Below are 25336 nucleotides of genomic sequence, written 5' to 3'. Positions count from 1 at the left end.
AAAGGCAGAGTGGTACCATCTCGTTTTGGGGCTGCTGAGGGCAAAAGGCTGTTCCAAAAAGTGTGTGTAGTAATAACTGTATTGCACAACTTGCCTGGCATCTGTTTTGAAATCTAGCCTCACATTCTACAAACTACGGGCGTGCAGCGCTGCTGAGATGCAGCCCTCTCTGGGGGGGAAGGACAGCGACCCACCAGTGTGTGTGTGTGTGTGTCGCCTCTCTGAGGAGGAGAAGGGAAATTTTAGCCCAGGATATTGGAGCAGGATTTCTCTGTCGAGCGGACAGGGCCTCTGGAGGTCAGATCAGTGAGATGCCCGGTGAAGGTCCTGGAGCTCAGGGCACATCCCAGAACCATGCAGGGCTGGTCAGCCTTGCTGAGAGTGGACAGTGGGGATCCAAGACTGATGGTGATTGGCTGCTGTGTAATAGGAGAGCTCCCCTCCCGGATATGTATCATATAAGGGGGTGTGTCATAATGGAAGGGACTGAGATGGGCTGCTGATCATGTGACTTGTCAGCCTATCCAGGCTTGGGTGCCCATCGCTCTGGGCTGAGGTGGGGCCATTTAAATCATCTAGTCTGACCACCTGTACATCACAGGCCATTCAATTTCACCAGTATACCCCTATATTGAGCCCGAAGGCTCCAGTTCACGTCAGTCCTTGGGAGACTAAACTCTCAGGCAGAGAACAGGAGAGATGGTGGGACCACCAGTGCCCGGGCAGTGGCAGGGAGTTGATGAGGCGAGATCTGGCCAGACGCACCTAGCAGATGAGCTACACCCCATGCCTCAGAGAAGGGCAAAGAAACCCCCCAAAGTTTCTGCCAATTTACCTGGGGAGGCAATTCCTGCACGCCCCCAAATCTGGCCGCCCGTTTGACCCTGACCATGTGACCCTCTTGCATGTACATACGGATTGCGTACAATTATCATGGATTTTGCAGCGCTATGTATCCTGCACTCTCTCATCCATCGGTCAAGGTGGGGGAAGCTTGAATCTGGAATTGCCTCTGTTTCTAACTTCCCCCGAAGTTTGAGAATGTTCAGACTAGACGGTTCTAATTCGGGCCCGTCTCTTCAGCTAACAGCTCTGCGTGTGGCGGTGTACGTTTGGTTTATATTTACTCCTGACTTCTCACCACGTCCTTGCTTTGTCTTTTAGAAAGACTTGAGCTACCTGCAACAGTGGCTGGAGGCGTTTGTCATGAACTTTGAAAAGATCATCGTGGTGCAGTCTTTGGACCCGAGGAGGTGAGTCTCTGCCCTCCCCCGCTCTGGACTCTGGGTTGGGGGCTGCCTTGTGGTCACGCTAGTTAGTGCAAACGCTTGAAGCTCACATGGGCGTTAAAGAACTTGAATTGAATAGAACAAGTTCTCCTGGGAAGCCGGTGCCTTCAGTGGATTTCCCTTGTTTCTCTGCCTAAGGGGTTCACAGATTACTCTCTAATATTATTCTTGAAACCAGTGTGAATTGAACGCTGGGCGAATAGTGCCCGAACAATAGCATCTCTGGAGATCCCCTTGTACACCCACAGGTAATGAGACCCTGTGGCTGAGAAGCGAAGTTAGACAAATTCAGCCTAGTGACAAGTCATGCCGTTTTTAGTGAGGGTAACTGACCGTTGCTGAGGGACACGGAAGATTCTCTGTCACCTGACCTTTTTTTTTTAAATAGTCTCTCACTGAACCAGAAGCTAGGGGCTTGATGCAGGAAGTGCTGGCTGAAATTCTCTCGCCTGCTACGGTGGAGGTCAAATGAGATAATCCTAATGGTCCCTTCCGGTCCTTAAAATAAAGCAAACAAAAATCTGTGACGAGGAACAGCACAAGCCACGGTGGCGCGAGAGTCCCCTGTACTGTCCTCTCAAATGTGCCTTAGCTTTGTCCTAGACTGACCACCACCAGGGGCAGAGGAGGGGCCAGTTTCCATGGCCCATTCGAATTTTAGCTGCTCTCTTGCCAGGAAAGGGGCCAATTAGTACCACTTGGGGTTATTGTTGTGAAGTGGACCCTCTCCTTCCAGGACCTGCACTGAGACCCCCATATCCATTGCTGCTCAGCTGCCAGCGTGAAACCAGGCGGCTGTGACATTCTGGAGCCACCTGCTCGGGCCAGGGCCAGTGCCTTGGAGGTGACTGGCACTGTAGCCAGTGATCCATCCCAAGAGCTATCCCTGTCTTGCTTCAAATGGCTTCTAATCCTCCTCCGCCTGAGGGCGCAGGCGTCACTTCTCCAGGAGGAAGAGCTTCTTGACCTTGCCGCGTGATATTAATGTGGAGGCATCATTGTGCTCGGTGGATCACCTGGAAGGGAGGTCCCTGCCCCAAGGAGCGTGCAATAATAGTGAATCTAACAAGGATTCACAGGGATGGATGCTCCTCCGCTGTTAGCTGCTGTTCCCTGGAAGGCCAGTGGACGTGAGGGTCCCACGGTCTCCGCCGAGGTTGTGTTCTCCACCGTCCAAGAGAAGCCTTATCTCTAGATGGGACGTGCAGGAGGGTGAGATTTGACTGCTCACTCTGGAGAAGATCTTTCTGCAGGACAGGACTGAGGATTATAGATTCATAGATTCTAGGACTGGAAGGGACCTCGAGAGGTCATCGAGTCCAGCCCCCTGCCTGCATGGCAGGACCAAATACTGTCTAGACCATCCCTGATAGACATTTCTCTAACCTACTCTTAAATATCTCCAGAGATGGAGATTCCACAACCTCCCTAGGCAATTTATTCCAGTGTTTAATGTGCATCATTGTGTCCTGCGGCGCCCACTACCGATGGGGGATGGGGCACCTTGTTAGTGCCCATCGCTCGTGGCTTTGGGGCTCTTGAAAACCTCCTCCTAATGCAATTCCACCTAATGCAGAATTTCTCCAGCCAATTCCTGAGCTGCTTCTGTGCTGGGGAATGGAGAGAATGGGGGCAGCCGGCTGAAAGCGCGAGGGATTTACACTTACAACAGTGCCCTGAAATCCCACGTGCTGCGTTGTTCTGGAGGGGCAGGGATGTAAATCGTGCGGGTGACTTTCCACTGCAGGACGAGTGGCTAGATGCGCTGCAAGCAGCTGTAGCCATTAACGCTTTTCTTTCCCTTCTGCACCTCTGCGCTCCAGGGCTTGCACTGGCCGAGCTCTGTGTTTGTAACTCAGCCCTGACCCACAGCCCCCCCGGCTATTCCAGGCTGGGCTCCTGCTCTCTCTGGCCACGGTGGGTCCCATGTCTGTAGATGGGATTAATCATGTCCTATTTCCGAAGTGATGATCCAGGAGCTCTGTGCTGGGGAAACGGAGCCCAATCTGGATGGCTTAAGGCAGAAGGAAAGCCAGGCTCCAAATATCGGCTATATTTAGCAAGTCCCCTAATTGTTGTACAGTAATTGCACTCGGCCCTGTCAACAATCCGCCAATCTCCACTTAATGCCATTTGCGGAGGCTCGGAACACGCCTGTGGTTGTGCATTGTGAAATATTTCACAATGCGTTCATTAAACCCTGTCATCTCATTGGGCTGCCTCGGCGTAACGAAAGGAGGAATTGGATTTAGGGCCCGCCAGGCTCAGGAGTGGTGGGAAGGACGGTTCGCTCGTCCTCTTCTGCTTCATTTATGCAGCTGAGCTCGTTGTTGACGCTACCAGCACTCCCTGCTCTGCGTTGGCCTTTTTCTTGAGTTCTCTCCCCCAACCGCCAACTGATCTAGAGTCTTTGATTCAGCTGCTGCGGCCTCTGTTGGATCAAGGAGCACGTTTCTGATTCTCTGGAGGTCTCCTGCCTGAGTGCCTGGCTTGTGAAGTGGCTGGTTCCTGGCTTCCTAGCCCCCTGTATTGACCCCTCTGGGGGTACATCTGGCACTCGAGCAGAGAGGAGCCTCCAAAGTTCTCCCGCGCTCCTGCCTTGGTACCTCGGGGTGGGTTTTAACGTACTTGCTGTAGGAGGCTAAAATCTGGACTCTCCAGCTTCTTCATTCCAGCTCATCGTATGCCCCTTCCACAACTGGCTAGTGGGACTGCCCCAGGCTTTGGGATTAGGGAAGTGCCCATGAAGAGATCTGGAATAAACCTCTGGCAGGTCAGAGGGCGTTCTGCCCATTAGGCAATCTGACTGTGTAACTGAGGATTATGTTCACCCCTTGGAAAGGATTTGACCAGCTCTGAAGCAGTAAAGCCAGACTCTGTGCTCATTGTGCGTTGTCTTTCAGATAAAACTCTTCTCACGCTCCCACCCTCCCTTGCTCAAATTTTGGCCGATAACTGATGCTTGACGGGAAGTCCTATACCACCTCTCCACAGTACAGAACCTGATTCTGAAAGGTGCTGAGTCCCTGCGATCCATATTTAAATCAATAAGGTGACGCAGGCTGAAGCCCATAATGCATCTGACCTTTGGAGCAATGCTGTTTTTATATGGTTGAGTCCTTCCTGACCCATTCTGGTGGTCAGTTTTATGACCTGAAGCATGTGGATTGATAACTCTCTTACCCAAGCTAGTGTCAGTGCAAATTCATGCAGGTAACCACAATTGGGCCCCTGGGTGAGATTAACAATTAGGCCCTGGATAGTTGAACTCCAAGCAGCCATTTGTGGAAACCTTTGCTTCCAGGTTTCAGATCATGCAGTGGCTGCACCTCTCTCTCCCTCTGCCTGTGGTTAGCACTGGCACAGTGTTGATTTCCACACCCTTTTGTTCTATTGCAGGGAGCGGACGAAACGTTACAATCTGTCCTCGCGTCTTCCAACCATCAGTGCAATTTCCTGGCGGCTTCCCTCCTCTTGCGGGGGTGGGGCAGGATGACCGAGAGCTGATTTCCCTGCGCCGTGCATGGGGAGGTGGTGACAGCAGGGAGTTCTCCATTGACATGACATTGCCACCTCCTTTATACTGGGGTATTAGTCAGTTCTGTTTCCTTGTGCAAACTGCAGGGCAAACAACCTGTCTAGCTATGGTGGGGGAAGACCAGAAGAAAGACTCATGGAGTTCAAGGCCTTAAGGGACCTCCTGTCTATCACAGGCCACCAGCCTCTCCCCCCCGCCCCCCTCACACTAAACCCACCAACTGAATTAGACAAAGTATCACAGCCCACAGAAGAGGAGGCTATTATGTGCCACAGGCAGAGAATAAAGGGGATTGAGGTGCACCAATGCGCAAGTCCCCTGCAATGGCAGGCAAATGTTTGAGATACACCCGTTATTCCTGACAAGTGGTCTTCACCCACACACTGCAGAGCAAGGCAAACCCTCCCCTTCTCCCCCCTCCGGTCACTGCCAATCTAACCTGGGGGGGAAATTCTTTCCTCACCCCATATGTGGTGATCAGTTAGACCCTGACGTGAGCAAGAACCAGCCAGCCATGCCCCCTTGGTAACACCTCAGAGCCCTGCCCCTCCCCATCCAATGTCTCCTCTCCAGCCATGACAATCTCTGGTGTTTCGGAGGAAGAAGATTTAAAAAAAAAAAAAAAAAACCTCCCAGATTACACTGGGGGAAATCCCTTCCTGACCCCTGCCAGTGGCTGGCTGAAGCCCTGAAGCATGAGCTTTGGTACATAAGATATAAACCAGAAGTGAGCTCCGAGGCCGTTGCACGTACTGAGGGCTGTCTATATGCATGTACTTACAAAGTCCCCACTACACAGTACCCGACTGCCTTACCCTCTTGAATCAGCTTCACACTGTAGGAAGACTGTGGTGGAGCACAGGCTCAAAGCCAGCTCTTCAGAGTCCCACACTGCCTCCCTAACCACTGGGCCGTTCAAATTCTGCTGGCGGCGTTAATCTGAGTTCTGGGGCTGGAAAGACTGTGTCTCGCTCTTATCTCCCTCTGAGCTCAGCTGCAGAGAAATCCCTTTGCTCTCTGGCGCTGGGCTCCACACTTAGCCTGTTGGATCCTGAGCGAGTCTATTTTTGGAAGGTAGCTGTGTGTGGAGTGGGAGATAGAGCTGTGAGTGGCATCTCATTGAGCAGTTAGATCAAGCAGCCGTAATCCCCTGCCAAGGGAAGCTGTCTTAAGCCTCTGCCTATCCCAGTCTGATGAAGGTGTTTTCAGGGGTTTTATCAATGACACTTGGCATGCCCTATCTTCAGCGCCTCTCCGCTGAGAGGGACATGCCAGCGTGTTGTAATTTGTGCTAGGCCAGAAAGAAGAGGTTTCTGGGCAAAGTCTTATTTGCATAAGTGCCACGTAGCCTGCAATGCACCAGCAACAATGTAAGCCACGGGGCATTTCTGAAGCTTATGTGCTGTCCCACAGTTTCCCAGGACGCTGTTTGTTGGCGTACTCCTCTTCCTGTTCCTTGCACCTTCCCCATCCCTGCCTTTGGAGTCGGGCTTGGAGCACAGTTGCTCTGCTCACTGCTAGCCCTGGTCCGGTGGATGGCAACAAATCTGGCGGCAGTGCTGACTTCTTCAAGTAGAGGTGGCCGTGTATTCCGTGTCGGTGTGCGCGTGCCCAGTGCACCGAAGCTGGAGAACTTTGCCTAGCAGTACCTGTAGGGGAGGGGTCCTCGTGCCCTGTGGCCCTCGCTCCTCCCCTAACTATGTAAGGGTGCTGCCACCCCGACCCGCCTCAGTTCCTTCTCACCGCCCACAGCTAGAGTTGGCACTCGGTGTGATGTGTTCACGTCATGTTTTCAGTCTGTTTTCTGAGGGGTTTTTCCCCCTCTGGTTAATAGTTAGTAGTACGTTCGGTTTAGTTAAGTGTGTCTAGAGTAGTTGGCTCTCGCTGTAGTTCAAGCATTGTTTGTCTTGGGACCTGTGATCCCCACCCACGGTGCTTGTGTCTTGGTGAAGGACACGTTAAGGAACGGTGCTCCATCTGTAAGTCGTTCCAAAAGAGGCCTCAGATGGCCAGAGATGTATGGCTGACGCATCAAGGCCCTCATCTGATCGGTAGTCGCCTTCAGAGCCAGCAGGTGATGTCGCTCCACGTTCGGACACTGCTGTTTCACCCAAGAGGAAGCAGAGTTCTCCCTCCTCTAGCGTGGTGAGGAGGAGGGCCTATAAGACTAATCGGAACTGCTCCAAGGCTCAGGGAGACTCTTCCTCCGTTTCTAAGAGGAGTGGTGACTGGTACCGTACTCTTTCCGGCACACGTTCCAGCCGCTCCCCGGTACCCCGCCAGGATCAGCATGGAGAAGTCCCCTCTCCAGCTTCAGTTCACGCTAAGCTTCTTCAACTGTTTTAGGTCTCATCCTAGGATCCTAAACATCAACGGAAAGCTTGAATGATCAGATTGTAGCAATAGGAATATAGTACTGACCACCTGAGGAGGATGGTGAAATGCTCAGGAGATTAGACTCCAAAACAAACTCCAATAATGGCGGATTTCAACTATCCCCATATTGACTGGGAACATGTCACCTGAGGAGGGGCTGCAGAGAGAGAATTTCTAGACCCCATTAATGACTGCTTCTTGCAGCAGCTAGTCTAGGGGAGAGACAATGCTTGATTTATTCCTAAGTGGTACACAGGATCTGGTCCAAGTGGTGAATATAGCTGAACTACTTGGTAATAGCAACCATAATGTAATTCAATGTAACATTCCTTGGGGGGGGGGATACCCAAGAAATCCACCACAGTAGCATTTAACCTCAAAAAGGAACTATACAAAAATGAGAAGCCAGTTAAATGGAAATTAAAAGGAACAGTCACAAGAGTGAAATGCCTGCAAACTGCAGACACACTTAATTTAAAACACTATAATAGAGGCTTATGCTATGTGTATATCTCAAATAAAACAATAAGATTATGAAAATAATGCCCCCATGGCTAAACAGAGTGGAAGAGGTAGTTAGAGACAAAAAAGACTTTCTCTAAAAATTGGAATAATAGAAACCTAGGACTGGAAGGGATCTTGAGAGGTCACCTAGTCCAGTCTCCGGTACTCATGGCAGGACTAAATCCTCTTGAGAAAAATAGAAAGGAGCTGTTAGTTTTAAGTACCTCAGAAGCAGGAAGCCTGCCAATCAGTGGGGCCACTGAGCAATCGAAGTGCTAAAGGGGAGCACTCAAGGAAGACAAGGACATTGATGCAAAGAATTTATTTAGCTTCCCCACAGTCTTCACGGCAGAAGATGTGAGGGAGAATCTCACATCTGAGCCATTCATCTCAGGTGACAGATTTGAGAAACTGTCCCAGACTGAGGTGTCAGTAGAGGAGGTTTTGGAACAAATTGACAAATTAAACAGCAAATTAAAATACTAGTTCTGAAGGAACTCAAATATGAAATTGCAGAACGACTAACTGGTATGTAACCTATTATTTAAATCAGCCTCTGTACCAGATGACTGGAGGATAGCTAATGTAACACTGTCTTTTTCTGCAACAGAGTCTCCTGTGGCACCTTTAAGACTAACAGATGTATTGGAACATAAGCTTTCATGGGTGAATACCCACTTCGTCAGACGCATGCTGTTTTTTCTGTAATCCTGGCAGTTACAGGCCAGTAAGACTAACTTCAGTACCAGGCAAACTGGTTGAAACGATAGTAAAGAACAAAATTATTAGACACCTAGTAGAATGCAATATGTTGGGGAAAAGTCAACATGGCTAGTAAAGGGAAATCATGCCTCAACATCTATTAGAATTCTTTGAGGAAGTCAACAAATGCATGGACAAGGATGATCCAGTGGATATAGTGTACTTGGACTTTCAGAAAGCCTTCGACAAGGTCCCTCACCAAAGGCTCTTAAGCGAAGAGAGCCATCATGGGAAAAATGGGAGGGTTCTCTCAGGGACAGTGGAGAGAGGTCATTAGTGGGGTCCCTCCAGGATCTGTACTGGGACCTGTGCTTTTCAACATAGTCCTAAATTGTCTGGAAAAAGGGGTAAACGGTTGTGAAGGCCAAGATTATAACAGGATTCAAAAAAGAACTAGATAAATTCATGGAGGCTGGGTCCATCAATGGCTGTTAGCCAAGATGCACAGGGATGCAACCCCATGCTTCAGCTGTCCCTAAGCCTCTTACCTGGGATCCAGAATCACTTAGCGGATGGCCTCAGCAGGAATTTCTCCCTGAATCTTGAGAGGTCTCTGAAGCCCAGGGTCCTGCGGGCCATCTTTGCAGTTTGGGGCATTCTAACAATCGACCTGTTTGCCACGAAACACAACAAGAAATGCAGGCTGTATTGCTCTGGAGGGGGTCTCAGTCCAGGCTCCCTGACAGATGCTTTTCACCTGAGCTGGGAACTGGCATTCCTGTATGCTTTTCCTCCAATGCTGATCATCCTGCCGGTCATTCTCAAGCTGAAATTGGACCTTGCCAAGCTCACATTCATTGCTCCAGCATGGCCGAAACAACGTTGGTTCTCTGACCTCCTCACATTTGTCAGGTCAGCCTCCCAGACCTCTTCTTCACCCCAACCTCCTGACTCAGCAGTATGGTCAAGTTTTGCATCCAGCACTCAGCTCCCTGTATCTCTTGGTGTGGATGCTGGCTGGTTAGAGGAGGAATGACGTTTGAGGCATCTGGCAAATCTTAGAATCATAGAATATCAGGGTTGGGAGGGACCTCAGGAGGTCATCTAGTCCAACCCCCTGCTCAAAGCAGGACCAATCCCCAACTAAATCATCCCAGCCAGGGCTTTGTCAAGCCTGACCTTAAAAACTTCTGAGGAAGGAGATTCCACCACCTCTCTAGGGAACCCATTCCAGTGCTTCACCATCCTCCTAGTGAAATAGTGTTTCCTAATATCCAACCTAGACCTCCCCCACTGCAACTTGAGACCATTGCTCCTTGTTCTGTCATCTGCCACCACTGAGAACAGCCTAGTGCCATCCTCTTTGGAACCCCCCTTCAGGTAGTTGAAGGCTGCTATCAAATCCCCCCTCACTCTTCTCTTCTGGAGACTAAACAAGCCCAGTTCTTGCCTAAGCCTTCCATCAGAGTGGCCTACTTGGCCAAGTGGAAGCAGTTCTCCATGTGATTGTTAACCTAGGGAGTTAAACAGAAGTTGACGTGTAGCCAGGACATTTTGGAGTACCTATTACACCTTCAGTCTTCTGGTCTTGCCCTTGGTCGGTGCGAGTCAACTCGGGTGATTTCAGCATTTCATCCACTTATCCATGGGAAGTTGGTGTTTTCGTACTCCATGGCAGAGAGGCTCTCGAAAGGAATCACTCATCTCTACCTGCCAGTTAAAGAGCCGCTTCCTTTGCGGGATCTTAGTACAGTCTTAGCGGCTCTTATGGGCCCTCCGTTCAAGCCTCTGGCAACGTCTTCTCTCTCCATTCTGTGTCAGAAAACTCCCCCCCCCCCCCCCCTTGTGGCCATAACATCTGCCGGCGGGAGAGTGAGTTGCAGGTTTTGAGGGTGGCGCGTCCTTGCACACAATTTTCCAAAGACCAAGTAACCCTGCAGCTGCATCCTGAGGTGTGTGTTTTTGGGTTTTTTTTTTTTTTTTTATCTATAGTGGCTTCTCAGTTTCCTTAAACCAAGATATATATCTCCCAGTGTTTTTTCTCTAAGCCGCATTCAACACCAGATGAGCGGGATCTTCATACGTTGGATGTCAGGCAAGTTTTGGCTTTTTACCTGGATCGGACTAAACCGTTCTGTTCTTTATGCTATCTGTTTCATGTGCGGACGGAATGAAGGAGCAAGCAGTCTCTGCACAGACAATCTCCAGGTGGATAACTTCCTGTACCATGACCGCATCTGATGCATCTCCAACTGGGTCCCCTCAAAGGGTGCATGCTCATCTCATGAAGTCCGAGGCCACGTCGATGATGTTTCTGAGTGACGGTCCTATATTGAACATTTGTAGGGCTGCCACTTGGTCCTCTGTATGTACGTTTACAAACCTCTGTGCCGTTACTACTGCATCCCGCTCAGCTGCAAACTTTGAGAAGGCAATTCTTGTTTAAATGGACTCTGAGCCCCACCTCCTGCTTACTACTGCTTGTGAGTCACCTACATGGAATACACATCTGCATCTACTCGAAAAAGAAGAAAAAAATGTTACTTTACATGTATTTAACTGTTCTTCAAGATGTGATGCAGACGTAGATTCCCCAACCCACCCTCTGTCGCCTCTGCATTGGCGTCTGTGCTCCATGGCCAAGGGAGGGGCTATGGGTACTGCTAGGCAAAGTTCTCCAGCGTTGGCATCTCGAAGAACCACCATTACAGGACAACTAAGTGAATAAAATTGGCTAATCTTCCTATTGTACCCTTCGTTAGGAACAACTTCCTAACTGTCAGGGTGGTTTAAGCACTGGAATAAATTGCCCTGGGAGGTTGTGGAATCTCCATCATTGGGGATTTTTAAGAGCAGGTTAGACAAACACCTGTCTGGGATGGTCTAGATACTTAGCCCTGCCATGAGTGCAGGGGACTGGACTAGATGACCTCTCGAGGTCCCTTCCAGTTGTGTGATTCTATGATTCATTCCTGCCCCCCTGCTCATGATGTGCAGATACTAATCTGCCTAAACTCTGATTGTCCAAGGATGGGTTTTTTCACTACTCTCCCCTGTCTCTGCCACAGTATTGTCCGGAGTTACAGTAATGCGTAGCGTAACCATGGCTATGCGGCCAGGTCTTCCGGTCCCCTCCACCTTTCCATGCCCCTGGGCAGGCCTGCAGCAGACAGATCCCCCCCGCCCAGCCCCCTGCAATGGGGGGGGGGGGCCTTCAAGCTCCTCCCTGTCCCCATGTGTGCTATGGAAGAGGAGAGATGAAGCTGGGTTCAGTGACTCCTCCTGGCGTGTTCTCCCTCTCCCCCGGCCCACCGCGGCCTGGGTTCCTGCGCTCTTTTCCAAGCGCCCAGCTCTCCAGTCTATACGGCTGACTTCTCCTGTTCCCTCACAGCTACCTCTAGTGCCCTGAATCCCGCTGCCTGGCCCCAAGGAACAGCCCCTCACGCTGCCTCTTGTGGGGGAAGCTGCAGAGAGGGAGACAGTTGCAGGCAGGGAGATCAAATACAATGTGGCTGCAACAAAATGGCAAATTCTGTCTCATGCTGGGGAGGGGGGAGAAGCTGAGAATGGACAATGGAATGGATCACTTGATGGTTACCTGTTCTGTTCATTCCCTCTGGGGCACCTGGCACTGGCCACTGTCGGAAGACAGGATACTGGCTAGATGGACCTTTGGTCTGACCCTGTATGACCGTTCTTAAATGCCAAACTCTCGGGGGCTACAGAATCGCAAGTGTCCATAGAGCCCTGATGAAAATGAATGGACGGTTCACACCTCTCCGAGCTATTGGTTCAGGCTCTCTGCAGATTAAGGCAGGCATTACCCCGTCGGTTCACAAGGGGGTTCATGTTGGCTAGGGTATCTCGTAGCCAGGAAGGCTAGAAGCATACTTTTAAAACACAACGGACCCTGGAGCAAAATTCTGCAGCAAGGAGGCAAACTCCGGAGCCAAGGCGCATGCTGTGTATCATCGGGATGATGGATTTACCCCACCGAGCTGGGCGCTTGTACTGGAGTTAAGCTGAAAGTCTGTACTGGAGCCAACGTCTCCGAGTTGCTACGATCAACTTTTGTGACTGCCTGGCAGTGCTGCTGTGTGACGAAGGGAGCTCTGGGCCCCTGAAGAGTGAACCGGACTGGTAGGCACAAATAACCTGCCGGTGCTGCCTAGATGGATGGCAGTGGGGATGGCAAACGGTGGCAGCAGCATGAAGCAACAGGCCAGCTGGCCGGAGGGAGACTCCACCTGATGGTTGCTCCGCTGTCTTGGTCCTGGCAGTCGTTGCCATGGCGGAAGGGCTGCTGCCGCTCGCATCGTGTACGTGTCTCCCACCTCCCTTGCCCAGCAAATGAGGAGCGGCGCTGGCATCCAAAGAGCCTGGCTGCCCCTTAGGTGCTGGCCAGGATGTTAAATTGCGACTCCCCTGGATAGAGCTCTGCTGTCTGGGGATATGGGGAGATGGAGGGGGCAGGGGGACCGGGCCGCGGTTATGCCGTATGTTAATGGGGGCCTTTGGCGTGGCTCTGAGCCATGGCTGCTGTGGGGGAGATGGAGCAGAGGGCATGCACAGCAGCAAGGGGAGACATGAGGAGCACGAGGCAAAGTCCAATGAAGGTAATGGAAAGGCTTCCACTGACTTCACCGGGTTGTGGCTTGGGCCTAGGCCTGCGGAGGCCAGAAGTGGGCATGCTGCTTGTAGGCTGAGTGACTTGCTAGCATGCTTGGTGCCCCTGTCCCGCTGGTGCCCCCCATGACATCCCACTGAGCCACCCCTAGGACCTTCGCACTTTCCAGACCCCTGCCTCCCAGGTTGTGGGCGTAGCCTGCTAAATCACAGTGCCTGCATGGGAGAGGTGAGGAGGGACTCCCTGCACCCCCTCCCTGCTCTAGGGCTCCCTGTACTGTGGGGCTTTCACCCAGACCAGGGGCAGTCTCCTGAGGGCACCCATGTCCCTGTACCGATAGGTCACTCACAAGGCGGCCTTGCTTGCTGCCCTCGACGCCGCCTCCCTGCTTCCAAACGTGCTGAGCCGCCCTCCTTTCCCCCGTAGGCTTGTCTTGTAAGCAAGTCTGACATCCCTCCTCGCTTAGTAATCCTGGCGCCGAGCCCTGTGGTTCCAGGCTCCACATGGTGGCTGGTCCGTTGGCCTGGACTTGGCTGAGAAGCTGATATCTGACCGACGAGGAGGAAAGTGCTCCACTTAGGAAGGAAAAATCAGTTTCATGCATACAGAATGCGAAGAGACTGTCTAGGAAGGAGTACAGCAGAAAGGGATCTAGGGGTTATAGTGGACCACAAGCTCAATATGAGTCAACAGTGTGATGCTGTTGCAAAAAAAGCAAACGTGATTCTGTGATGTATTAACAGGTGTGTTGTGAGCAAGACACGAGAAGTCATTCTTCCGCTCTACTCTGCTCTGGTTAGGCCTCAGCTGGAGTATTGTGTCCAGTTCTGGGCACCGTATTTCAAGAAAGATGTGGAGAAATTGGAGAGGGTCCAGAGAAGAGCAACAAGAATGATTAAAGGTCTTGAGAACATGACCTATGAAGGAAGGCTGGGAGAATTGGGTTTGTTTAGTTTGGAAAAGAGAAGACTGAGAGGGGACATGATAGCAGTTTTCAGGTATCTAAAAGGGTGTCATAAGGAGGAGGGAGAAAACTTGTTCACCTTAGCCTCTAAGGATAGAACAAGAAGCAATGGGCTTAAACTGCAGGGAGGTTTAGGTTGGACATTAGGAAAAAGTTCCTAACTGTCAGGGTGGTTAAACACTGGAATAAATTGCCTAGGGAGGTTGTGGAATCTCCATCTCTGGAGATATTTAAGAGTAGGTTAGATACTGTCTAGACCATCCCTGATAGACATTTATTTGGTCCTGCCGTGCGGGCAGGGGACTGGACTCGATGACCTCTCGAGGTCCCTTCCAGTCCTAGAATCTATGAATCTATAAAACGGCAGCTGAAGGCACCTGCCAGTGTCTGGAGAGACTCTTGCTCTCCAGTGCAGTGGCGTGTGTAAGTGTAGACAGTGTGGCACACACACCTCCCCCGGTCTATGGCCTGGCACTAACCAGGGCCTGGGAGTTGTCCTTTATCTCCCTCTCCCCAGCACTGTGCCCAAAGCTCACCAGATCCAGTCCACTTCTTTCATGTTCATCTGGTGGGTCCCTCTTTACCACTAAAGCCCGTGGTGGCTTTGGCACACAAGGTATTTAGTTTAGTTGTTGTGATGAGTGTCCGGTAACCAGATTTCAACTTTCAAGAGCTCGAGTAGAAGTCAGTCCTGCTGCTGGCCCTGAAGACAGACGGGCTGTTCGTTATTGAGCACTGCTGACATTCATAGAACTATCCAGTTACCACAGCTCTGAACCCACTGATTCTGGGTCAGCGATCAGGTGCAGTTGTGAGATAGACTGTGCCATGGGGGACAGGGGTCCATATATGAGGAAAATATCTTGATAGGTTTCAAATATTGGAATTGGGAAAGGTCCAGAAAAGGGCAAGAAAAATTATTAGGGGTATGGAACAGCTTCCGTATGAGGAGAGATTAATAAGACTGGGACTTTTCAGCTTGGAAAAGAGCTGACTGGGGGGGCATATGACAGAGGTCTATAAAATTATGACTGGTGTGGAGAAAGTGAATCAGGAAGTGTTATTTACCCCCTTCACGTAACACACGAACTAGGGGTCACCGAATGAAATTAATGGGCAGCAGGTTTAAAACAAACAAAAGGAAGTATTTCTTCACACAGTGCAGGCAGCCTATGAAACTCGTTGCCAGAGGATGTTGTGTGAAGGCCAAGACTGTAACAGGGTTCCTGGAGGATCGGTCCATCAATGGCTATTAGCCAGGATGGACAGGGAGGGTGTCCCTAGCCTCTGTTTGCCGGAAGCTGGGAATGGGCGACAGGGGATGGATCACTTGATGATTCCCTGTTCTGTTCACTCCCTCCGGGGCACCTGGCATTGGCCACTGTCGGTAGACAGGATACTGGGCTGGATGGACCTTTGGTCTGACCCAGTGTGGCCGTTCGTATGTTCAAATAGAAACAATCGGTTGTACTGCTGCAGCCCTCACCTGTTAGGTGCGAGCTGGGCGTGTCAGTGCATTGGTGGTGACCATGACAGAGCTGTTCTCTTACCCTTGTACAACAAACAAAAGTAGAAATTTCTTTTAGCTGCTGCCTGCTCTGCCCTAAAGTCAGTGACCTACTTTGTGTCTCATTTGCAAATAGCCCAGGGCGGGTTTTGCATTTAAGCCGCGCTTGTTTCTGGACAGCAGTCACTCGAAAGAATTGGTTGCTTCTGTCCTGCTTGCCATCTTTGTCCCAGTGGGACCCTGGAGACTGCCCTTCAGATGAAGCTACACTGGACCAATGCAATCTTATTCTGGAATAAATGTGACCCCACATGGCGTTATTCAGGAATTGCTATTGCCCTTTAAAGTGCACCCTGCCTTAATCCGAATTCACTTGCACATGTAAACGAGGCCTAACAGAAATGTTTGTCCCAATCCCTCTCCCCCAGCTTGTGCCTAGCCCACAAGGAGTGACTTCTGTTTCCCTCCCTTTCAAACTAGGACATGTTGGCAGGGGCTGGCGGAAGATCCTGGTGGTTCAGTAATTACAGAAATGTAGGCCTGGAAGGGACCTCAGGAGGTCATCTAGTCCAGCCCTCTGCATGAGTAAACCTACACCAGCCTTGCCATGTTTTTCTAACTTCTCCTTAAAAACCTCCAAAGAGCTAATGGGTTGCACAACCTCCCTTGGAAGCTTATTCCAGTCCTTACCTATTCTTCTAGTTAGGGGCTTTTCCTAATATCTAACCTAAATCTCTCTTTGCTGCAGATAAAGCCAATTTGCTTCTTGTCCTACCTTCAGTGGACATGGGGAACAGTTGATCACCATCTTCTTGGTATAACCACCTTTCACACATTTTGGAGACTGTTCATGACTAAGTCCAGCCTTCCCATAGCACTCCTTACCTGTAGATTTTTGTGTTGGTTCAGAGGTGGGTCAGGATGACTCCCCCACTTTGTGGATGGAGGTGTGTGTGTTGGGGGGTGGGGGGCGGAGAATGAAGACGACAGAGCAGAAGTGACTCTGAGAGGGGTCATAGTGGGGCAGGACTGGGATTAGAACCCAGGAATTTGTTGCCAACCGCGAGCATTCCAAAAACCATGAGCTGGAGCCATGCAAACTCATGAGACTTAGAATCCAGCACTCATGAGTTTTTTCCCACCAGGTCTCTTTATTATTGAGACCTGGTAAGGGTCAGGCGTTCAAGCCTCTTCTCTGCCACAACAAGGGCTAGACCCTTTACTTTACCTTTTTTTTAATTAAAGCTGAGATTCTCCTGGAATCCCATGACTCCCAGAGTTGGGTCTTGAAGAAAAACACCAAATATTGTGAGACTCGGGATAAAAACAACGCGGTGGCGGCATCTCCCCGCTCCCAGAATGCCGAGCCTGGGGATGCCAGCTCTTAGACTAATTGTTTTGTTTCTCCGTCCCCCCGCCCAGGCCAGAAGATTCAGTGTCTGAGATCCCGCTGCTCCCACGCGACGTCCTGCATGTGCTGAGCCAACAGATGGCGCACTGCGTGGCCCAGATTGCCCGCGAGGAGGCGGCCGAGGCGGGCCTTGGCCAGGCGCTCCTGCACGTCAAGTTCTTTATCATCATCTGCAGGTAGGCTGGAGAGTTGAATCATTGCTCTGGTGGAGTCTGTGAGAATGTAGCACCTTCCCGCTTGCAGGCCTCAGAGGACCGGATCCTGCTTCCCAAGCCCTCCAGAGGCAGGAATGCAGGGCTGGGCCCCAGGATTTTGTATGTACATGCCCCAGCAACCCGTGTAGTAAGTGGTGGTTCTTGTTTTCTGACCTCTGAGGCACAGAGCGGCTGAGTGGCGGGTCCAGGGGTCAGACGGGGAGGCAGGGGTAGAGCTGGGAACAGAACCCAGGGCTCCTGGCATGCAGGGCTGTGCTTTGGCCACAATAACCAGCCTCCCATTTGGTTATCCGTAGTGGAAAACGAAATGGAGTTACCCATCCTCCTGACCCCTGCCTTAGCCAGGCCTCGGGCCCAAGGAGGGCTCCCAATCTTAGCTAACCAGCAAGGAAACCTGAGCCCAGGACCTTGGAGTCAGAGCATGGCGTAGGGTAGAACCGTCAGGGAACGGGGTCACGCAGCGAGTGCGTACAAGCATTCGGTGCCAAGGCCGGAGAGGCAGAGGGGGAGCTGTTAGGCCGACCTGAAGGTGTGTGGGGTTTTCAGTGGGGCTGGGGAATGGGAGAGGCAGAGGTGGCAGAGTGGCGGGGGGAAGAAGGCGCTCTCACTAACATCTACATCATTGGGGGCAGAGGGAAAGCAGAGAGACGTAGTCTGATGACAAAATAAACGTGTTCGCTCCCTGTCTTCCACACTGTGACCGGGGTCCTAATGGGGAGCCAGCTGTGGTCAGTCAGTTAAGGTGAACGTCAAAGAATGGGGCAGCCAAACCCCCAAAAGCTGGTGGATATTCCAATACCTAGGATGTTTAACCCTTTCTACCCATGCGTCACACCCCCAACATGAGTCTTGTGTGGAAGGGTGAAATTAGAGCTCCTGGATACACCTTAAGGATCTTCCAACATTGATAAGAGCTGTGTTTACATTGAATTCTTTGTAAGGCCAAATTTAATGATGCCTGATTTGGCCTCAGCCAGAAACGTAGCCCATACTTTGTGCAACACTTTAGTGATTCCAGGGTTTGGTCTATGTGTTAACATAGCCATTAATGTTTTTTAAAGAGCACTTACTCTGGCATTCAGCCACGAAGGCTGTGAGGTGTTGTACCTCAGTTTCCCTTTGTGCACAGCAGTTCAAGCTTGTAGTGGTTTTTCTGCTATGTACAGTTTCATGATTAGATACAGGCCCTAACTGTGAAATATCAGTAACACCAGGCCGTTTAATATAGTGTGTGTTGTCATGTAATGAAACAGTATAACCATGAAGGCTTTTACAGCATAATGAGTTCTTACATATCACCCCCAACATGTTCAAGGGTTTTTCCCAAAAACCCTGCACATTGGACATTTTTGCAGTTCTTGGTATCGGCAACAAGTTAGTTACAATCATTAGCAATAACGTCAGTTTTATCACATGTACATGTAGAATTATTTTTGTCATACCAAACCTTTGGTTTAGACAAATCATTCTTTAGGTCAGCTTGTTCAATATCCCTTTTGAATCTTTGTAGCTTTTTCTTGACCTCAGGGTCTTTCTTAACATAGGCTTTCAGTTTAATCACTTCCTTGGGGTTTTGGTATTTTAGGGTTAACAGGTGGCTTTTATTTGCAAGGTTTAATCCTTCCCTTCCTCCTTGTCCGGTAGGGTCAAAGGGCATGGCTACACTTGCAGATTTAGAGCGCTTTGAGTTAAACCAGCCTTCGTAGAGCGCAGTAGGGAAAGCGCTGTAGTCTGTCCACACTGACAGCTGACGGCGCACTGGCATGGCCACATTAGCAGCTCTTGCAACAGCCACAGAGAGCGGTGCATTGTGGTAGCAATCCCAGCATGCAAGTAGTTGCAACGTGCTTTTCAAATGGGGGCAGGAGGGGAGTGTGACAGGGAGTGTGTTGTTTGTGTGTGGGGGGGGGGAGAGAGTGGGTTTTTGGGGGGCTGAGAGCATGTCAGCATGCTGTCTTGTAAGTTCAGACAGAAGCAGACCCCCACCTCTCCCCACGCCTCTCTCTCGCTCTCACACAGCATTCCACAGTAATGGTTGCTTTGTCTCAGAGCAGATAAGCAGCCGGCTGTCAAACGGAGCTTTCAAAGGGCATATCCAAAACAATGACAAGAGTGACCACTTGACTTAAGGGGATTATGGGACGTTTCAGGAGGCTGATCAGAGCACAGTAATGCAACACCTCGTTCACACTGAAGCTGGGGCGCTCCAGTGGGGGCGCAGCAAACGTTATTCCTCTCGCCGAGGTGGAGTACCAGCAGCGCTGTAGCCGCAGAGTCAGAGCGCTCTACGGGCCTTGCCAGTGTGGACGCGGAGTGAGCTAGTGCACCCGGGCTCCTTTATTGCGCTGTAACTCGCAAGTGTAGCCAAGCTCTAAATCTGAACTCTTTTGTGTAACAGAATCCATTGGCTGGCTGGGTGCGTCCTCTTTGCTCATGGCTATGGGCAAGTCTTTCTCCCCGCAGCCAGTCAGGTAATTTGCATCAACACAGACACTAGCTTGTTTACTGGTTTTCAGATCCTCACACTTTACCAATTCCAAGGCTGGACTCTTGTTGTAAAGAGATTCCATCCGTTTTCACTAACAAGTCTCCCAAACAAACTGTTGCTTTCTCTATACAGCGATTCACCCTGAGTTAACTCAATCAAATCACTTCCACACCCATCCGTTGCAGCAAACTGCTTGCAAAAACTACCCTGAAGATTTTTCTCTTCAGGAATCTTTCTAAGCAACAACCCATTTTTCACAGAAATTCTTCCCTTACTCTTTTCACCTAGGGTTTGCTCTAAAGGAACATTTTCCTGAGCAACAACAGACGCTTTCTGGGTTTCACTTAAATCCAGAATCACCTCTGTCCCATCAGGAGGATTTTCACAAAACCCCCTTTCAGGTAAACCCGCTAGACTTCACAATCACAAGATTAGAAGCATTCTCTTCCTTGTTACAAGTTTCCACACTGTCAGTGGGTAACATAGTTAAATCACCTTCATGCTTTCCTTGTGCCCTGGCTATATCCTCACCCCGATCAGACAAGGTTATCGTATCTTTACCCAGCAACACACTAGCAATAGGCAAAATAGAAGCACCAGAATCGCTTGGTCTCTGGGAGCTATTTATGACATTGACTGGATGCAACCTAGTTACAATGTCATCATCCCTAGCAGACACAAACTTAGGACCACTTCCTTCCTGGGCTTTAGTTGTATCCAGAATCAACTCTGGGTCAACTGATAAATTTTCAGCCATCATCGGCTGACAGGCTTTTTCTGTCTGCTTTATAGACAGAAAAGAGCTGGAGATACATTCCCCTTTAACAGACAAACAGCCTGGGATATCCTTTCCTTTGTCCCAGCACACACGGCTATTCACAGACAACTGCTTGGAGATTGGGGTAGCTCCCTTCATGGGCAAGGCATTACCCCTAACAGTCACAGGAACATTTCCTTCACTATGACAATTCTCCACACTGGTAACAGGTAAGGTGTAGGGATACTCATGTTCCACTAACCTGGCCTTCCCAAACTGATGATTAGACAAAGCCATCAGCTCAGAAGGCTGCCTCTGCTCATCTAAACTCTCTTTGCCTTCCCCTCTATTAACAGATAAGCTGCTGTTTTCCACAAATAGTGTCTTGTTACTCTGAGCTACTTCAAGCACATCACTTTTACCTGGGCCAGGCTGACTTTCCCAAGCTTCACTTGCCACAATCCATCACTCACCAAGACTGTCCCCCTTCCTTCCTCAGTTACGGCTTTAACCTGATCACCAACTTTAGTTTGCTCTAGAGAAACATTTTCCTGAGCCTTATCTGAGGCCAGATTCATTCTGAGATACCAGACAGACACTCAGAATTTTTTTCCACATATGCACTGCTTCTTTGCACAGACAGTCATCTTCCTCAGACAAACATTTGGAGAAACCCTCCATGGGCCAATTCTTGCTCCTAATAGACACAGATTCAGGATTATTTCTTTTCTGTGACTGGTTTATGTCAACCTGACTGGGGATGATATTAAAGCTTTGTTCAATCAAAAGATCCTTAGGCAATAACTTTCTTACACCAGCTATAACTTCGTGTTAAGATGGATTCTGGCTAAAGGCACACGTACAGTAAACTCATAGAGGATTACAATTTTCACACTCTGAGTTGGTAAATAATCTTCCTCTTTGACAAGATCTTCTTTAACAAGAGTGATGTTAGAAGCTGTAATTTGCCCTAAACCGCTTTTCCCATTGACTTGACTTTTATGTTCTCTGCACAAATTATGGGGTTACGTTCATCTGAGCTCCCAGTAAAAGCATTTACATAAAAGGTGGCAGTGTTGGGGTAAATTTGGTTACACACAGACAACTGCTTAGAGTCCAACAACCTACCAACATTGTTACAAACGGGATAGATTCTATCCCTATCTTTGCTGTTGAGAGGAGCTGGCTTTTCTGGATGATACAGTTCCTGTTGTTCCTTTATTCTCTTGAGTTGAAGCTTAAGTCTGTCCACTTCTGCCTTCGCGTCTAGTTCCTGCAAACGAATATCTGCCATTCTTTGATCATGTTCCAAACACAGGCGTTCTCTTTCAGCAGCTTCTCCTTCCATGTCAGTTATTTTTTGCTTTTGTTTGGGTTCTAACGGCTGGTTTCTCACTGCAAGCATGTTTGCTGGCTCTGCTTCCTTATCCCTGGCAATTAACAGCTTTTTCAGTTCCTGCTCTGGGGCCCTTGGCTTAAAATACAACCGTCTCTGTGAGCACCATTCTTCCAGGGTTTTCTGTCAGGATCTCGATCATGGGTCACTCGCTGTAACTGATTTTTACCCCTTAAACTCTCCAATATCACAATTACATTTTGACACGCGTGTGGTTCTGATCCAAAAATCCAATTAACCTGTGGTAATGTGCATCCAAGCATGACTACGTCACTGTGACCGGGGTCCCAGTGCGGGCCAGCTGTGGTCACTCAAATAGGGTGAACTGCAACGAATGGGGCAGCCAAACCTCCCAAAAGCTGGTGGATATTCCAATACTTCGATTTACCAATGCAGCATAAAACCATTACCTTACTGGTTACTCAGAAGTCCAAACAACACAGTGCCCTTAAAGTGACCCAGCCTCAGGCCTCCATCTAGGTACCCACGCCAAATATGATGAACATTTCTGTAAATCTTATTTCATCATATAAAAGAAAAGGTTCTACCAATCCCAAAGGATAGGACACATTACCTCCCAGGTTAACGAATGTTACAGATTTTACCCGAATACACGCTACAGCCAATTCTAAACTAAAATTTATTAAAAAACAAGAGAGAGAGAGTATGGTTAAAAGATCAATATACATACAGACATGAGTTCAATTCCTTTAGGTGCAGATTCACAGCAGAGGTGGTGAGCTTTGTGGTTGCAAAGAGTTCTTTCAGAAATAGTTCATGGTTTCTAGTCCAATGTCCAAATATCACATTCAGGGCGGCATCAGCATAACTGGGACCTCATCTTGTGACTCAAACTTCCCCTGAAGAAGCTTAAGCAGATCTGAGATGACAGTCTCAGGACCAAGGATCTTTTATACAATTTCATGTCCTCTTTGATGAGTTGGGAGTTCCAAGGTAATTAGGATGACTTTGAAGGAGGTCCATCACTGGTACTTAGCTATAGGAATTAACGTAAGATGATTTGCTTGTTCCTCCACCATTCACAGATTATTTGCTATACATTTGAAAGAGAGATGAATACCGAGATATCCCGTGTTTACAATTCATTTAAATGCTAGGATCTTCTTTTGACCTCTGAATTATCAGAATACAGCATAGACAGGGACTGTAAATTCCATTGTTGACCCTACTCATACATATGTAAATACACAAAAACACAAACCTTATCTCCCCACGTGTCTTCTGTGGGTTATTTATTTTTCTAGCCATGTGTCACACACACAAACCAAGCCCTCCCCCCCCCCCCCCCCCCGCCAGGTTTTGGGGGACCTGATGAGGCAGAGCCCACTCCCCCAGAGATGTGCTGGGGGGGCCCTGTATCCAAGACACTAGGTTGTACAGTTTCTATCCCCGGTTCTGTTTCCATGGAAACCAATCCACCATCACTTTCAACATCCGCATTTTAAGCTCGGGGGGGAAAAAGACTCACCCATCCCTGCTGCCCCTGCCATGACCTCCCCTGCCCTGCCCTCAAAGCGGCCGCATCTCCACAGCGGCTGCCTGCAGACAAGTTTTGGGGATCTCCTCCTTTTCTTAAGGGGCGCCTGGTGTCACTCACGCCTAGAGCGTAAAGTTCCACCCAGTGCCCTGTCTAATGGCTCTGTGTGCTGTAAAACACCACTCGAGGTGGCCCTCCGCTGATCATCCCGTGATGAGTAGGACTTTAACCAGAGGCAGACGTGAGAAAGTACCCTCCCGAGTCCTGCTCCTCTCCTCTGCGTCCTCCCCGCAAGCCAGAGCTCCCACCACAAGCCCATCTGTGGGTTTCCATTGCTCTGCAGCCTTGGGATGCATGCATTCAGGCAGACGTGCCCTGGCTTTGCAGGGCTTGGAAGCGAGAGAGCCTTAAAGTGCAGGTCTGAGTTTTCCTCAGCGTGTTGGATTTGGGGTATGGTTGGGAGGGTTCTTAGGTCATCTACCTCAAGCCTAGTTTCAGATCAAAATGAACCCAGGGCCCCCGGCTAGTTCCTGCCTGTGGTCGGTAGCCCTCAGCCTGGCCTCCCCTTCTCCTTTCAGAACATGAGCTGGTGGTTTTTATTCTGTTGCTAATTTTGTGGTGAGACCATCGTGTTCCTTCAACTGTTACCAGCCTTGGCAACACCAGGATGTGTGAAGCCTTTAGCTTATTTTCCCGCTATCTAGCCACCCTGGCCTTTTGAAGTGGGGAGGGGGGACGGTCCGACGCCATGTGGGGGGAGGGGAAAGCACCGGGGTCTGTCTCAGGTCCGCTCGAGGCGAGTGAGCAGGAGGAGGTGGGTCCCTGCGCCCGAGTGTCTCGTGGCCGGAACGTCTGTCTCAGCGCTGGGTGATAAGGGGGCGCAGTTTAGCTCTCAGCCGCCTTATCTCCTGGAATTTCAGGAGCTCAGTCGCTGCTCACGTTTCGGATTGGCCAGAGGAGGATTGGGAAGGGAGGGATGGCAGAAGCAGCGTGGGGGTGGGGGAGCCAGGGAACTATGAGAGAAGGAAGGAAGGTAGCTAGAAGGGAATGAAGGGAGAATGCAGAGGATACGGTGCTGTCCAGGGGCTTAACCTAGGGTTACCATATTTCAGCAAGCAAAAAAGAGGACGGGAGGAGCCCCGCCCTAGCCCCGCCCCTGCCCCTCCCACTTCCCGCCCCCCCAGAACCCCCAACCCTCCCCCCGTTCCTTGTCCCCTGACTGCCCCCTCCTGGGACCCCTGCCCCTAACTGCCCCCCAGGACTCCACTCCCTATCTAAGCCTCCCTGCCTCTTGTCCCCTGACTGCCCCAACCCTTATCCACACCCCCACCCCCAGACAGACCCCTGGGACTCCCACGCCCCATCCAACCACTCCCCACCCCCTGACAGCCCCCCCCCCAGAACTCCCAACCCATCTAAACCCCTCTGCTCCCTGTCCCCTGACTGCTCCGATCCCTCTCCCCACTCCTGCCCCCTGACAGCCCCCCCCAGAACTCCCAACCCATCTAAACCCCTCTGCTCCCTGTCCCCTGACTGCTCCGATCCCTCTCCGCACTCCTGCCCCCTGACAGCCCCCCCCCAGAACTCCCAACCCATCTAAACCCCTCTGCTCCCTGTCCCCTGACTGCTCCGATCCCTCTCCCCACTCCTGCCCCCTGACAGCCCCCCCCCAGAACTCCCAACCCATCTAAACCCCTCTGCTCCCTGTCCCCTGACTGCTCCGATCCCTCTCCGCACTCCTGCCCCCTGACAGCCCCCCCCCAGAACTCCCAACCCATCTAAACCCCTCTGCTCCCTGTCCCCTGACTGCTCCGATCCCTCTCCGCACTCCTGCCCCCTGACAGCCCCCCCCCAGAACTCCCAACCCATCTAAACCCCTCTGCTCCCTGTCCCCTGACTGCTCCGATCCCTCTCCCCACTCCTGCCCCCTGACAGCTCCCCCCCAGAACTCTCAGCCCCCCACCCCGCTCCTTGTCCCCTGACTACCCCTCCTGGGACCCCTGCTCCTAACTGCCCTCCAGAACCCCACCCCCTACCTAAGATTCCCTGTTCCTTGTCCCCTAA

The 25336-nt window shown here is 50.5% G+C and overlaps 1 protein-coding gene across 1 annotated transcript in view; it reads left to right on the top strand.

The window, feature by feature from the left end:
* Positions 1 to 25336, top strand: part of NBEAL2 (neurobeachin like 2) — a 181140-nt gene that overhangs the window by 63768 nt on the left and 92036 nt on the right. The window contains 2 exon segments of the mRNA XM_065582541.1: positions 1165 to 1253; positions 16930 to 17094. Of these exon segments, the coding sequence (XP_065438613.1) occupies positions 1165 to 1253; positions 16930 to 17094 (254 nt within the window).

Source organism: Chrysemys picta, chromosome 2 (assembly GCF_011386835.1).
Source record: "Chrysemys picta bellii isolate R12L10 chromosome 2, ASM1138683v2, whole genome shotgun sequence".
In the NCBI taxonomy this organism is placed as follows: domain Eukaryota; kingdom Metazoa; phylum Chordata; order Testudines; family Emydidae; genus Chrysemys; species Chrysemys picta.
The sequence above is the reverse complement of the archived record's forward strand: the minus strand, read 5'-3'. Positions and strand labels throughout refer to the sequence as shown.